Genomic DNA, 16,163 nt, shown 5'->3' on the forward strand with positions numbered 1-16,163 from the left:
CAAGTTTTGGTTTGATTACACTAACTGCATTCCCAATACTGCCTTTTTTTACTGTCACGTTTTGTTTTCTTCTTTTTTTAAAGTTTGACATGATTTGATTCTGCTCTGTGGTTAGCTGTCACATTATTATACAGAATTCCTTCAGGACAAAAACATAATATGATAGGTTGAGATATTAATGTTTTCCAAATGTGAAGCAAAACCAAGGTGATCTGATCTCTGAACTAACAAAGATAATGGCTTGGATAGCTGACTAATGCTGGGTATTACAGCATCAGAATTGGCCATGTCATGGCCAAGAAAACAATCCAGATCAGGTTTTTTGTTACTTTCGTCTTCTGACTAAAGTTTTCTTTGTGTTTTTTTGCTGGTTCCAATGTGAAAATACTATTATTTTTATAATTGACTGTGGGCATCACAGTGTGAGGCATATGGGTACTAAAGCCACTGGTATTAGTTTGTCTGCTGTAAAGCTTTTCGTCTTACCTCAACAATGAGAGCATAGCAACAAGTATGAGGGGCCGTTTAGGACAGAAACTATTTTTCCTCTCACGTACACCAATAAAACCATGCACACACCTCAGTAGACACACACACACTCTCAAAAAAAACTATGTTTTCCTCTCAAACACACTACTATGACATGCACACATCACAGTAGAAACACTCACACACTCTCAAAAAAACTGTTTTCCTCTCAAACACACTACTATGACATGCACACATCACAGTAGAAACACTCACACACTCTCAAAAAAACTGTTTTCCTCTCAAACACACTACTATGACATGCACACATCACAGTAGAAACACTCACACACAATCACAAAACTAAAATTGAATACATGTCTTATGTGTGTGTGTGCACTAATACTAGACTGTATGAGAGGGCATAAGTGTGTGTGTGTGCACTAATACTAGACTGTATGAGAGGGCATAAGTGTGTGTGTGTGAACTAATACTAGACTGTATGAGAGGGCATAAGTGTGTGTGTGTGAACTAATACTAGACTGTATGAGAGGGCATAAGTGTGTGTGTGTGCACTAATACTAGACTGTATGAGAGGGCATAAGTGTGTGTGTGTGCACTAATACTAGACTGTATGAGAGGGCATAAGTGTGTGTGTGTGAACTAATACTAGACTGTATGAGAGGGCATAAGTGTGTGTGTGTGCACTAATACTAGACTGTATGAGAGGGCATAAGTGTGTGTGTGTGCACTAATACTAGACTGTATGAGAGGGCATAAGTGTGTGTGTGTGCACTAATACTAGACTGTATGAGAGGGCATAAGTGTGTGTGTGTGAACTAATACTAGACTGTATGAGAGGGCATAAGTGTGTGTGTGTGAACTAATACTAGACTGTATGAGAGGGCATAAGTGTGTGTGTGTGCACTAATACTAGACTGTATGAGAGGGCATAAGTGTGTGTGTGTGTGCACTAATACTAGACTGTATGAGAGGGCATAAGTGTGTGTGTGTGCACTAATACTATAGGATATACATATGTTTGTGTGTGTGCGCATGTGTGTGCGCATGTGTGTGTGTGTGTGTGTGTGTGTGAACTAATACTAGACTGAATGAGAGGCTATACATATGTGTGTGTGCGTGCGCGCGCGGGCGTGTGTGTATGTGACTGATATCGTAGCAGACTGAATGAGAGGCTTGTACTTGTGTGTGAGAGTTCAACCTGTCACGGAAGAGGCGGGGCAAATTGGCTAGCGCATGCGTGGAACCCAAACTGAGCAATATTATGTAAAACGGGGTGGGCAATAGGGGGCAGCACACAAGCCAGTTACCTGCTGAGCCAACAATAATGAGCTTCCGAGAAGAAGACGTAGCATGGCTAACGGCAGTGTAAGTAAGAAAAAATAAGTCAAGCAGCCGCAATTTTAAATGGCCTGTTATCAACACCGGATGCATCAAGCAGTGTGGCCAGGGCTTTAAATGAAAGAGCTCCTCAGGTGGCCCATACTGATTCTGTTGAAACAGAACTATCATCTTTGTTTCGTACTGGAGCAGCTGGCCGAAGTTCGGCGGTGTCAACAGGAAATCAAGGTATAGTAATATTGTGCTTTTTTCCTTTTATAATATATTAAATGGAGTGGATTCCTCCTTATTCGGACTCAATTCTCCATTTTAAAATGCAAAACCCATCTGTTCAAGATTGCTTATTCTCTTTAAAAATATCAATTTCACTGTCACAGCCTCTGTATTTTTTAAATGTCTTTATAATTATTATTTTTATTTTTTTCTGAAACTTTTTATGTTTTTGTACGGTGACCTTGAGTGTCCAGAAAGGCGCCTTTTTAAATAAAATGTATTATTATTATTATTATTATTATTATTAACAGTACATAGTACAAATAGATGGATTCTAGCTTTAACCATTGGAAACTTGCTTTTATTTGCAAGTAAAATCTGAACCCATTAGCTCCATCACAACACTCTCAGGTCATATCACAACACCGTATTCCTCCGCCTGCTACTTCGGCACTATCTATCACAGTAAATGTTTTTTTAAGCATTTTTATTAATCCGACCCCATGTGCTAACATGGGGTGTTATAACATCAGTGGAAATACAGACAATGAAAGCATCATTCAGATGTTCTTCCTGCTGAAACTCTTGCTCTTTGACAGGACCAGGTTTGGTGGCTGCTGCGGCTCCACGTTTCCAAGCCCAGCAGAGTTTTGGACTTTGGTCTACTAACAGGAAAAGAAGGTAATATGTTTGTTGGTCTTCATTTAAGCTACCAGCACAGATTATCCATAATATTAGATGTTTCCGATGATAAAACCGGCCGGTGGAGTTGGCATAATATTACCCATTGTATCTATAGGTGGAATAGGGTCTTTATTACAGTGCAGTTTTCATTCAGATTTAAATTCCCCTGGCCTGCTCTAGAAGCTCATTTTGTTTTCTAGATCCTTGGATTTTGCTGTCAGTTAAATACGTTATTTAAACCTCTCTAATGCGACCCCCCTCTGTACCACAGGGTTTTTTCTCCTGACTCAAGAATGCTTCTTTGGCAGAAGTTGACTGATGGCTGAAAACAGAACATCTCTGCTTTACACATCGGGAACCAGCAGACCAACAATCCCAATGAAACTTCCTGTTGCTCTTGTTCTGCTGCTGCAGCTGTGTCTTCTTCCTTCATTAACATGGGGAGTCTATGAAGCTGATGTTCAACGTTTTATTAGGGACATGCTACATTGTATCGAACTAATACAAAGGGAAAGAACAGCTGACATAAATAGCCAGGATAGACTGTACAGAGAACTTGCTGATCATACTCAGACTTTATCTTCTATCCTGTCAGTGACACAGTTTAATGAACCAAGATACCATGCATATAAAACAATGTTTGAAGACTTGTATAGATGTTTTCAATCAATTTTAGAAGAATATGATGCTATGTCAAGATCTCATGACTTAACCGCTAGATGTCTGCTTCCACCAACAACGTGGACTGGTTTTCCAGGCCGTCCCAGATACGATATCACATCACTGCAAATTTCTCACTGCATTTCGATAGGAATGAACTGGCAGACGATTGCCTCTGTCTTTGGTATTAACCGTCGAACTCTGTACAGACATAGACAACGCTTGGGAATCCCACCCTTACAATACACTGCGCTGACAGACCAAGAATTATCTAGAATTGTGACTGAAATTCTGCAAAGGACGCCAACTGCTGGTGAAACTTATGTGCTTGGGAGCCTTGCATCCAGAGAAATACGTGTTCAGCGTTGGCGTGTCAGAAATTGTCTACAGGCATGTGGAGTGAAAGAAAAAATATTTTTACCAGTATCAGCCTGTCCTTATGTTCACTAATAATATTTTAATTTTAAACAGGAGCTTGATCCAATTGGCCGATCATTTCGCAGGAGGCGTACCATACAACGACGGGTGTATAATGTTCAGACTCCAAATCAGTTATGGTAAGGCAACAATTTAAAAAAAATAATATTCATAAATAGTTTGCTAAAGGTCTTGCTGTAGACTACATGTTTGCTTGTTTAGACATGGTCAAAACTACTTGAAGTTAAAATCAAGCTTAAAAATAAAAAAAAAGGATTTTGGTGCCATCTATTGGGGTAATCTGACATGAAACGATTAATTGCCAAACAACTTATCTGTCAGATGTTAACTACAGAACCTCAATATTTTGATTATAAATGTGAAAAAAAAAAATGACAAAGCAACTGATCAAAATGGTTCAGGGGGCCCGTTCTGAAAAATAGGATAATTCAACTGTCACACCCACTATTTACGACGGTGACAGAGTTTGTCCAGCAATTGGCGGGTTGCTGGTTCAATCCCCCACTCTGGCTGTCTCTGTCGTTGTGTCCTTGGGCAAGACCCTTCACCCACATTGCCTGTCAGAGGGCCCGGTGGCGCCGGTGCATGGCAGCCTTGCCTCTGTCAGTCAGCCCCAGGGCAGCTGTAGCTATTAGCATAGCTCACCACCATTAGAGTGTGAATGGGTGAATCACAAAACTGTAATGTCAAGCTCTTTGGAGGTCGTCAGAGACTAGTTAAAAGCGCTATACAAGTACAAGCCATTTAACATTTAATCATAAGAGGGCATCATTATGATGGTTTTAACATAAATTGCAAAAAGTAGCACTTTTAGGCCCAGTTCATACAGTTTAACAGCAAAAAACCTTTTTGGGGTGACATTTTAAATAAAATACATTTCCAGCCAATGAACAGATTCTTAATAGATATTTATTTTATACAACAATTTCAGAACGGTTATGTGGAATACCTCCACAATATCAAGATTTCTTTAATACTTAACCCCCACTAATAGGCTCATCATAATCGGCTTACTACTTGGTTTAATCTAGGCTCAAATGTCTTGAAAGATACCCACGTCTAAAAGCAGTAAGAATCTGAATGGGGTTTGGCTATCCTTTGGATATCTTTTTTTATGTGATTAAGGGCAGTTAAATCAGAAATACTGTGAGTAATAACTCAGAATACTGATGCTTTCTTTAAAGCCTTTTAACTTTATGCAATTAGTACCCTACGTTTTTCATCTTTTTACCAAATGAATACTCATTTGTTTTATATTGCACTTGTTTACTTTTGATTTTCTTTCAACAGGCATTTTGATGGTAACCACAAACTGGTGAGGTGGCGGATGGTTTTTCATGGCTGTGTGGACGGTTTTAGTAGAACTATAATATACTTAAGATGCACTAACAACAATAGAGCATCCACTGTATTGTCCCTGTTGTAATGGGAGTGAATAATTTTGGTTTGCCTTCAAGAGTAAGGTGTGATCATGGAATGGAAAACACACTTGTGGCTCGTTTTATGTTGGAAAGGAGGGGGCTGAACAGACATAGTGTCATTGCTGGCTTATCAGTACATAATCAGCGCATTGAAAGGTTGTGGGCAGAGCTTAACAGAGTTGTCTCGAATCATTTCATAAATGTATTTAATTTCATGGAACAACATGGCATCCTTGACTCTTTAAATGAAATGCATCTATTTTGCCTTCATTTTGTATATATGCCAAGGATTGAGAGAGCCACAACAGAGTTCCAAAACCAGTGGAATAACCATGGGCTCTCCACACAGAATGGGCAGACTCCACTTCAGTTATGGCACACAGGTGTCATAAACAACATGGCACAACAGAATGTGGCAATAGAATCTATCTTTGAGGAAGATGGACATTTTGGAGTTGATCATGAGGGGCCTTTACCTGATATTCAGACCAACAATAATATTGTCATACCAGATATTGCTGTTGGCATAAATGCCACAACAGTTAATTTGATGTACCACACTTTTGATCCTCTGCAAAATGATGGAAACTATGGCATTGATTTATTCTGCTCTGTATTGACTTTTGTTGAACAACATCAGTTTTAATATTCAGAAAATTGTTTCCATTGTGTGTTGAAAGTGAAAATAAAGACTGAATGTTTTAAAAACGATTTTGTGCTTCTAATTAACCCAGATGCTATGTTGTTTACTAAACCTGTACTAAACTACAAGTGGATGTTATAAGTTATGAAAAACATCAAGGTTTAATTTAACACAGCTCTGCAGTCCCTGAATGTTCAGCAGGCATGTTTACTGAAAAACTCACTGTTTGGCTACTTAGTTTTCCAAGCGCAACGAGAACTGTGATTTTGATGGTGCCAGCTAATGATTTTCATGCCACACATGCATTAACATTCAAAAGTACAACTTGTTTAGCAAAGGTTTCTGTTAATGTAAAATGTATTTTCTGAAATGGCATCAAATAAGACATATCTCATTTGCTCTGTTACTTTGTGTTAGTTCACAATTACATCATGCTATGTATTTTATTTAAAGATTAAATTTGTATGTAGATCTGAAATAAACTGTACTGACAATACATGACTTCGTAGTATCAGTATTCAAATTATGCAAGGAATAAATTTTCAAAATGAGAAGTACAAAGACGGGATACAAACACTGGTGTAAAGACCACCAAATTTAATAGTAAGCCATTGGAAAACAGATGGTAAAACATTTAACAAGGAAGTGTATGAAACAGGCTGGTTTGAGGTAATTTTAAACCTTTCAAAACTAGAAAAATACAAAAATAAAAGCTGAACCATTAAACAAAAACAAATGGCTGCTTTTAAGATTCAATGTAAGACCAGTTTCCATGTAATAGCGAGCGGGTGGCAGGAAAATGGATTTAACAAACAAATTTTGAAAAAGGGAAAAAAAAACAATTTTCCACAAAATAGATGGAAATGACAATATGATTTCAATCAACTTAAAACTGCTTGTTTTTAATTTTAAGCCAATCTCTGCTCTCTGCCAGTGCCCACTGTAAAATTACTTTTTAAGAAAATCAACTTGCTAAACTGGACCGGCCTTAGCAAGTGTAGTAAACCAGTGTTAACTTTAATGTGAGAACTGTAATAACTCCAACAAAAAAAACTTATGTTCTCCCAAATCCTTGGGTGTTCGCAATGGCAAAGTCCATGTTTTCCTTAAACACTTCATAAGAAGTCACAAGTGGGAGTTTTAAGCAGTTTATACATGTGTTGGCCATGGGGAACATTTGTCTGGAAGACCCTTCTTCACTGCCCTCATGGAGAAACTCAATAGATGGTGCCGGGGAAAAGCCGATTGGTGGTATCTCATTTGCTCCAGTTGCAAATGCAAGGATGTTTTGAAGCTTAGATGATCCTTCTTCGTCTGTGGGGTAAAAAATGTTTTCATTAAAAAAAAAAGTACTAATTTGCCATTTTCTGTTCAAAGTACATAAAGTAGATGTAGTAATGACTACACCTTACTAGTACACCTAAATGTGTACACTTACCAAACAAAAATACATTCAACCTTTTCCTCACTCCCTAAAATCAACAATACCATTTCTTTTTTAAGGTCAGTTAGGATTAACTATAATTTCATATTTTAAGTGTTGCTAACTACTGTTTTATTAATTTGCAGTATCATAAGTATTATATAAAATTTGTAAAGGTCAAAATGATTACTTTTAAAGTTTTAATTGGTTGATTTAGAACATTTGACTGAATTGGAAAGAACACCTTTGGAAGTAATTTTGGGCAGAACATCAAACACATTGCTACCTAATGTGTCATCAACCTAAAACAAACAAAAAAAGCTCAATATCCCCCAGAGAGTGTTGGAGCTCTAAGTCTGTCTCTTGCTTAGGTAAAATTTCCGATCCCTGAAGGTGCCATATTCATCCGTTCAATGACACGCAGCTCTGAACATCATTATCTATGGTAAAACTTGTCCTGCACAGACATGGGATGAAAGCCCATTAAAAAAAAAAAAAGCCATTCCTCCAAAGGCAACCTAAAAAGTCATGTTATATCTTGGTTATTAACTTTTGCGAGATAAATCCTGTGCTCTGATGTAGCAAAATTATATTTCCTGACAAAATAGCCATTATTCTAAAAAAATTGGAATAAATGAAGTAAAAAGAGGTGCTAAGAATTAACCATACACTAACAAACCTCAAAGTACCAGCCCAACTGAAGTATGCGGTTGGAGTTTGTTTTGCTGTAGAAGGTACTGGTGCACAACATAGAAAAGATGGAAATATTGGAGCACCATCATTAAACAGACAGTCAAAGCTTGGGCACAAGTAGGGTTTTTGAACTGAAAATTACTGAGCTGAAGTATAGTGGCATCCCTGTCTCAGTTAAAGCAGTTCTGTCAAAAGGACATGGCCAAAATTTAAGCAATGTATTCGGGGACTCTTGTGGAAAGATACCAAAAATGTTCGACCCTAGTTATATAATTTAAAAGGTAATGAAGAAATGAAGGAACATTTTGATTTGTAGAAATGTTGACATTTTTGTTTCAATATAATCTCAGCATCACTTGTTTCGTCAAAAACAAATTTTATTATTTCACGGTGCTTCACTTTCACATGATGTGGGGCTATTTTTAGAGATATCCTAATGTGTAAGAATACTGTAAAATGGGCTTCAAACCCAAGACATGGGGGCCAAATCTGACATACCAAAGGTTTTTCTGTGGCCTTCTATACTCTGGAGGGTCACATAAAAAACCTGATACAACAATTGTGTGCTTAAACATAATTTTATCAATCAAATCAAAGCTGTTTTTTTCTGTATTCTGCCATATTATCAATGTTAAGTATCATTTAATCTTAAACTCTCATCGAACGCGGATACAGCTATTTAGTATTTTTTTCAAACAGTTTAACAGGTTTTATCAACATATTCTGGCACAAATGCCCCTTTGAGGACATTCATGATCTATATGTGGCCCAAAATCAAAACCAGTTTGACCCTGCTTGAAAATATTACATATAGATGAAGAAGAGCTGTGTTAAATACCTTCTGCATCCTGCAAATAATCTCTCCACAAAGGAATGACAGTCTCTTCTACTCTCCTCCTGTTACTTCCTTTGGAAGCAAGCCGAAGGGTGAAAAGGTCATCCATCATGTCAGCAGTTAATTGCTGTGGTTCATGGCAGAACAAAGACCGAAAACTGTTTGGATGTTGTTTGACAGCATCCAAAACTCCAAGTGTCTTTAGACCTTCTGCAAACCTGTAAAAAGTTAAATGAGCAGACTTAACTCTCAGTCTATCTTATAAACTGACCAAAAGTATTTTTCTACCATATGTTTAAAGAAATATTAGAAAAAAATAAACCTTTGAAAGGGGCCTTGAACCCTGTGAACCACATGAAACATAAGCAGATCATGTAGGAGAAGATCTCGATCATTTATGGCTCTTAAGGGCCTGACGCAACCTGCACTGGTCATGTAGTCCAAAAGAGGATCTGTGGCTCTCAGAAGCTCCTCCAGGGTAGAACTTTCAGACACCTAATAAAGGTTAACACAAGAGCAAAAAGACAAATAGGAACAACATAATATTAGTTTACTTTGAAAAATACATTATAAAAATCTTAAACAGTATTGTTAACAATTTATATTTTACATGAATAGTATGTACAGTTAAAAGTAAACTAATTAGTGAGTGGATTATTACTGTTTTCAATTTTTCCTGAAGGTCAGCATCTGTTATATCCTTCAGAGTAGGGCAAACTGCATTTGGACCTCCAACCAAGCCAGCAAAAAGGACTGGAGAAAGGAACCTTGGAGCTGGACCTCCATGCACAAGGCTAACAGCGATTGCCCTTCCAGCCATAAAGTACCTGTCCTCCCTGAGTGCTGTATTGCAAAAATGTCTTTTGTAAAAATATAATTTAAAAAATAGACATTTTGACAATAAATGCTGGAAAATTACGATCCAAAACAAACCTGTACTGTTCATAGCTAAATGTTTGCATTCTTCAGGGCCTTCAAACATTGGAGACATGGACAAGGCTTCAATGAGTAAACGTAAGAATTCCCTCCGTGGGCCACCCAAATCAATTGCTTCCTCATTTTTTCCAAAATCATCAGAAAACTTCACATTCATTGAGTAATGTGGATTGTATGATATTCTCTTAAATCCACGTATGGCTCCATCTAAAACTGCTGAACGATTAATATTGAATTTGCAGTGCATTCCTGTGTCGATATTTTTGGACAACTCCTCAAGTATGTCCTTCACAGGCAAACTCTTTGAAGAAGTTTCTGATCTGAAAGTGGAAAGAAAACACAACAGAACACATGGCGGGTCACATATTTAAAACCATAACACTGTCTCTTAATGTGTTTTACTTTAATCCTAAATGGAAAAACTAAATGCTTAAATAATCTTAATTCAACAATGTAATAATATTACATCTTGTTAAGTTACAAAGATGCTATCAACTACTGGAATTTTTTATCATCTCTAGATACTCACAAGTGAGTCTCAATACTAGCCAAAATGGCATGATTCATTTCTTCGTCATCAGAGGACAGATCAGAAACACTTGACATCACTGACAAATAAGTGGTGTAGTTGGAGCTTGCATGTGGTGTAGGCTCATCTTGGCAGATTTCAAGGGAGGGATTAGAATCTGTAGCAGAAGAGCTGGTACTGATAGTGGTAGCCGACTGAGTTTCAGTTGTAGCAGAAGGCGGCATATTTGAATGGCTGTTGTCAGATGGGCAAAAGGTTGAATGATCTATTTCTGGCAACTCTTCACCAAAATTCCCCATGTCAGTATTGTAGGGGAGGGCATTTTCTGGTGTGTTAAGTTGTTTATTTCTTGTCATGGCTCTTGTTGTCCGGGGAGATACTTCATATGAAGTTGCATTCCTTAGCTCTGGATCTTCCTGTAAAAACATGATTCTTTTGAAAATTAAAAGGTTTGAAATAATATCTCCAAATCTACAGAATTATTCCCTGTAAAATTAAATTTAGAAATATGGCAACATTTATTTCTAAACCATATAAATTGTAAAAAGAAAAAACAAAAAAAACAATAAAAACCTCAAACTTAATGACCAAATGATTGCAGCAAAGGCTGTTCCGAAGCAAAAATATTGCTACATGTCTGTACCATCCAAAGGATCTATAATATGTTATTTATATAGAATGGAATTACTAATAGTGTGTCCGTACAAAACAGTAACATAACATTGTACACATTCAATAACTTACAAGAAGAGTTTGTGATGGTTTGACATACAGAGCCTTAGATCGGAAGACCTTCTGGATCAACTGGCCATTCAGTTGTTGCCCATCTTGCAGTTTAGGAGAGATCAGTTTATTTCCACAGCCCATGAGAATCTGAAGGCTATATAAGACATGTGTGATATTTATTAAAACTATGCCTTTTAGTAAAGTACCTTTACTAAATTTTAAGAATTTAGTAAAGGTACTTCAAATATACTAACATAACGAAAGATTATCAATGTAGGATTACCTGACATTTTGAGGAATTGTCGAACCAAATCCACCTCTAATTTGCTGGATCACAGTATGATAGTCCCAAGACTTGTGGAATTCAAAGGCACTCAGTATGTGACCATTTTCATGCAAGTATTGCTTGAAAGGTGGCTTGCAAATTACTTCCCAGAGGGATTTGGAAGGAGTATCACATCTTTGTTAAAGCATTCATGGTAATGGATACCTTTGGGTCTGAAAAATGAGGAGAACAAAACATAAAATTTAATGAAAACTGCACTGTAATAAAGACCCTATTCCACCTATAGATACAATGGGTAATATTATGCCAACTCCACCGGCCGGTTTTATCATCGGAAACATCTAATATTATGGATAATCTGTGCTGGTAGCTTAAATGAAGACCAACAAACATATTACCTTCTTTTCCTGTTAGTAGACCAAAGTCCAAAACTCTGCTGGGCTTGGAAACGTGGAGCCGCAGCAGCCACCAAACCTGGTCCTGTCAAAGAGCAAGAGTTTCAGCAGGAAGAACATCTGAATGATGCTTTCATTGTCTGTATTTCCACTGATGTTATAACACCCCATGTTAGCACATGGGGTCGGATTAATAAAAATGCTTAAAAAAACATTTACTGTGATAGATAGTGCCGAAGTAGCAGGCGGAGGAATACGGTGTTGTGATATGACCTGGGAGTGTTGTGATGGAGCTAATGGGTTCAGATTTTACTTGCAAATAAAAGCAAGTTTCCGATGGTTAAAGCTAGAATCCATCTATTTGTACTATGTACTGTTAAGAATAATAATAATAATAATAATAATAATAATAATAATAATACATTTTATTTAAAAAGGCGCCTTTCTGGACACTCAAGGTCACCGTACAAAAACATAAAAAGTGTCAGAAAAAATAAAAATAATAATTATAAAGACATTTAAAAACATTTAAAAAATAAAGAGGCTGTGACAGTGAAATTGATATTTTTAAAGAGAATAAGCAATCGGTCTGCGCCAGGTGACGTCAATGTTTACCTCGGGCGCGGTGCATCGTGGGAAAACCACCATATTAGGTGGAAAGTCGAGATAACCCACACGCGGCTGTTCTTTCGGCACAATTATTTACCAGAAATGACACGATCGTGTTGTGTGAGAGGCTGCCAGTCCCGGTGTCGTGCCAAGGTAGTTATCCCTGCGAAAATTTGTATCCCCTCGTCGGGAACGCGCACGGAGTAGGAAGAACAATCCGACTTAACTCCGCTTCAATTCCAACGTGCAGAACTTGAAATTTGAAAGGTTTTACGTGTATGAAAGTTGAGCTTTACTGTTTTATTCTTTACTTCACGTGTTATAGCAGAATATCGCCAGTGATTGATTTAAAACTGATTATAAAACACAAACGTTTGCTTGAAAGCTGGTCGCTGACAGCAGTGTCTACTCCTCCCTCTGAAAGCAAACAGATCCTTGTTCCTTTCCACATGTTCCTTAAAAAAATCTCTCATTGTTTCACAGTATCCAAATGTTCTCATCCCATTGAAAACTGTTGTAAACCATATACTTGTAATAAAAATGAAATAGAAAATGGAGTGCACGTGTAATCATTAAAGACTATATGCAGAAGGAAAATAATTTTTTCCTGGTTGAAATTTAGTACTTAAATCTATATTTGTGTTTATAGTAACGTACAATTTATCTATGTTGTACTATCCTTAATAAACAGTTTGTCTTCTAACATCAGCTGTTTTATTTCATCCCATTTTGCCAGAAATGGCAATATGGGATGAAATAAAACCTGCTGTAATCTGTTCCCCCTGTCTAAATCAGGCAAAAAAGGTCCCAGCTTTTTCATTTTTGGCTTATAAGTATCTTTTATGATGACAACTAACCCCTGAAACTTTGGAGTTGATTGACCTTTATTTCTTAAAAGTTACAAGGGGGGAACAAATTATAGCAGGCCACCTGCCATAATCTGTTCCCCCTGTCTAAATCAGGCAAAAAAGGCCCCAGCTTTTTCATTTTTGGCTTATAAGCATCTTTTATGATGCAAAAAATGAAAAAGCTGGGACCTTTTTTGCCTGATTTAGACAGGGGGAACAGATTAGAGCAGGTGGCCTGCTATAATTTGTTCCCCCCTTATAACTTTAAGAAATAAAGGTCAATCAACTCCAAAGTTTCAGGAGTTAGTTGTCATCATAAAAGATACTTATAAGCCAAAAATGAAAAAGCTGGGACCTTTTTTGTCTGATTGAGACAGGGGGAACAGATTACAGCAGGTTTTATTTCATCCCATATTGTCAATTGTGGCAAAATGGGATGAAATAAAACAGCTGATGTTAGAAGACAAACTGCTTATTAAGGATAGTACAACATAGATAAATTGTACGTTACTATAAACACAAATATAGATTTAAGTACTAAATTTCAACCAGGGAAAAATTATTTTCGATCTGCATATAGTCTTTAATGATTACACGTGCACTCCATTTTCTATTTCATTTTTATTACAAGTATATGGTTTACAGCAGTTTTCAATGGGATGAGAACATTTGGATACTGTGAAACAACGAGAGATTTTTTTTAAGGAACGTGTGGAAAGGAACAAGGATCTGTTTGCTTTCAGAGGGAGGAGTAGACACTGCTGTCAGCGACCAGCTTTATTATATATATTATATTCTGCTATAACATGTCAAGTAAAGAATAAAACAATAAAGCTCAACTTTCATACACGTAAAACCTTTCAAATTTCAAGTTCTGCACGTTGGAATTGAAGCGGAGTTAACTCGGGTTTATCTTCCTACTCCGTGCGCGCTCCCGACAAGGGGATACAAATTTTCGCAGGGATAACTACCTTGGCACGACACCAGTACGGTAATTTCGCATTCTGCTTACTTTTTTCCATATACTCAGAGAAACAAACTCAATCCTTTAGTCCTTCGTTTAGCTATGCTGCGGTTGTTTACACTACGCCTTTTCCACCAAAAATGGCGTCTTAGCAACAAATGTCACGTGACTGGCGGAGAACGATCTTGAACAGATGGGTTTTGCATTTTAAAATGGAGAATTGAGTCCGAATAAGGAGGAATCCACTCCATTTAATATATTATAAAAGGAAAAAAGCACAATATTACTATACCTTGATTTCCTGTTGACACCGCCGAACTTCGGCCAGCTGCTCCAGTACGAAACAAAGATGATAGTTCTGTTTCAACAGAATCAGTATGGGCCACCTGAGGAGCTCTTTCATTTAAAGCCCTGGCCACACTGCTTGATGCATCCGGTGTTGATAACAGGCCATTTAAAATTGCGGCTGCTTGACTTATTTTTTCTTACTTACACTGCCGTTAGCCATGCTACGTCTTCTTCTCGGAAGCTCATTATTGTTGGCTCAGCAGGTAACTGGCTTGTGTGCTGCCCCCTATTGCCCACCCCGTTTTACATAATATTGCTCAGTTTGGGTTCCACGCATGCGCTAGCCAATTTGCCCCGCCTCTTCCGTGACAGGTTGAACTCTCACACACAAGTACAAGCCTCTCATTCAGTCTGCTACGATATCAGTCACATACACACACGCGCGCGCGCGCACGCACACACACATATGTATAGCCTCTCATTCAGTCTAGTATTAGTTCACACACACACACACACACACACACACATGCGCACACACATGCGCACACACACAAACATATGTATATCCTATAGTATTAGTGCACACACACACACTTATGCCCTCTCATACAGTCTAGTATTAGTGCACACACACACACACTTATGCCCTCTCATACAGTCTAGTATTAGTGCACACACACACACTTATGCCCTCTCATACAGTCTAGTATTAGTTCACACACACACACTTATGCCCTCTCATACAGTCTAGTATTAGTTCACACACACACACTTATGCCCTCTCATACAGTCTAGTATTAGTGCACACACACACACTTATGCCCTCTCATACAGTCTAGTATTAGTGCACACACACACACTTATGCCCTCTCATACAGTCTAGTATTAGTTCACACACACACACTTATGCCCTCTCATACAGTCTAGTATTAGTGCACACACACACACTTATGCCCTCTCATACAGTCTAGTATTAGTGCACACACACACACTTATGCCCTCTCATACAGTCTAGTATTAGTGCACACACACACACTTATGCCCTCTCATACAGTCTAGTATTAGTTCACACACACACACTTATGCCCTCTCATACAGTCTAGTATTAGTGCACACACACACACTTATGCCCTCTCATACAGTCTAGTATTAGTGCACACACACACACTTATGCCCTCTCATACAGTCTAGTATTAGTTCACACACACACACTTATGCCCTCTCATACAGTCTAGTATTAGTTCACACACACACACTTATGCCCTCTCATACAGTCTAGTATTAGTGCACACACACACACTTATGCCCTCTCATACAGTCTAGTATTAGTGCACACACACACATAAGACATGTATTCAATTTTAGTTTTGTGATTGTGTGTGAGTGTTTCTACTGTGATGTGTGCATGTCATAGTAGTGTGTTTGAGAGGAAAACAGTTTTTTTGAGAGTGTGTGAGTGTTTCTACTGTGATGTGTGCATGTCATAGTAGTGTGTTTGAGAGGAAAACATAGTTTTTTTTGAGAGTGTGTGTGTGTCTACTGAGGTGTGTGCATGGTTTTATTGGTGTACGTGAGAGGAAAAATAGTTTCTGTCCTAAACGGCCCCTCATAAACAAGACTGCCCGGGGTCAGCACACAAAGCTTTGAGTGTCATTTTCTTAATAGAACCAATAGACTACCATCACAGGAACGTAGGAGAGGATACATTAAGCTAAAAAATTTTAAACACTGAGGCACAAGAA

The 16,163-nt window shown here is 37.9% G+C and overlaps 1 protein-coding gene across 2 annotated transcripts; it reads right to left on the reverse strand.

The window, feature by feature from the left end:
* Positions 1–6,457: 6,457 nt before the first annotated feature.
* On the reverse strand, positions 6,458–14,817 carry LOC119794888 (G2/M phase-specific E3 ubiquitin-protein ligase-like). 2 transcript variants are annotated; one of them, XM_038302635.1, is made up of 10 exons: positions 14,426–14,817; positions 11,716–11,797; positions 11,315–11,529; positions 11,050–11,185; positions 10,306–10,721; positions 9,774–10,096; positions 9,502–9,683; positions 9,163–9,335; positions 8,844–9,058; positions 6,458–7,203 (listed from the first exon to the last, which is right to left on the reverse strand). In XM_038302635.1, the coding sequence occupies exons 4-10, from the start codon at positions 11,170–11,172 to the stop codon at positions 6,944–6,946; spliced, it is 1,692 nt and encodes a 563-aa protein (XP_038158563.1). In that variant the 5' UTR covers positions 11,173–11,185; positions 11,315–11,529; positions 11,716–11,797; positions 14,426–14,817; the 3' UTR covers positions 6,458–6,943. The 2 variants fall into 2 exon arrangements, with proteins under 2 accessions (XP_038158563.1, XP_038158564.1); XM_038302636.1 differs by lacking the exons at positions 6,458–7,203; positions 14,426–14,817 and adding an exon at positions 7,545–7,769 and having other exon boundaries at positions 11,716–12,038.
* Between the last annotated feature and the right edge of the window lie 1,346 nt (positions 14,818–16,163).

Source organism: Cyprinodon tularosa, unplaced genomic scaffold (genome assembly GCF_016077235.1).
Source record: "Cyprinodon tularosa strain WSP-4 unplaced genomic scaffold, ASM1607723v1 ctg496, whole genome shotgun sequence".
NCBI classification, from domain to species: domain Eukaryota; kingdom Metazoa; phylum Chordata; class Actinopteri; order Cyprinodontiformes; family Cyprinodontidae; genus Cyprinodon; species Cyprinodon tularosa.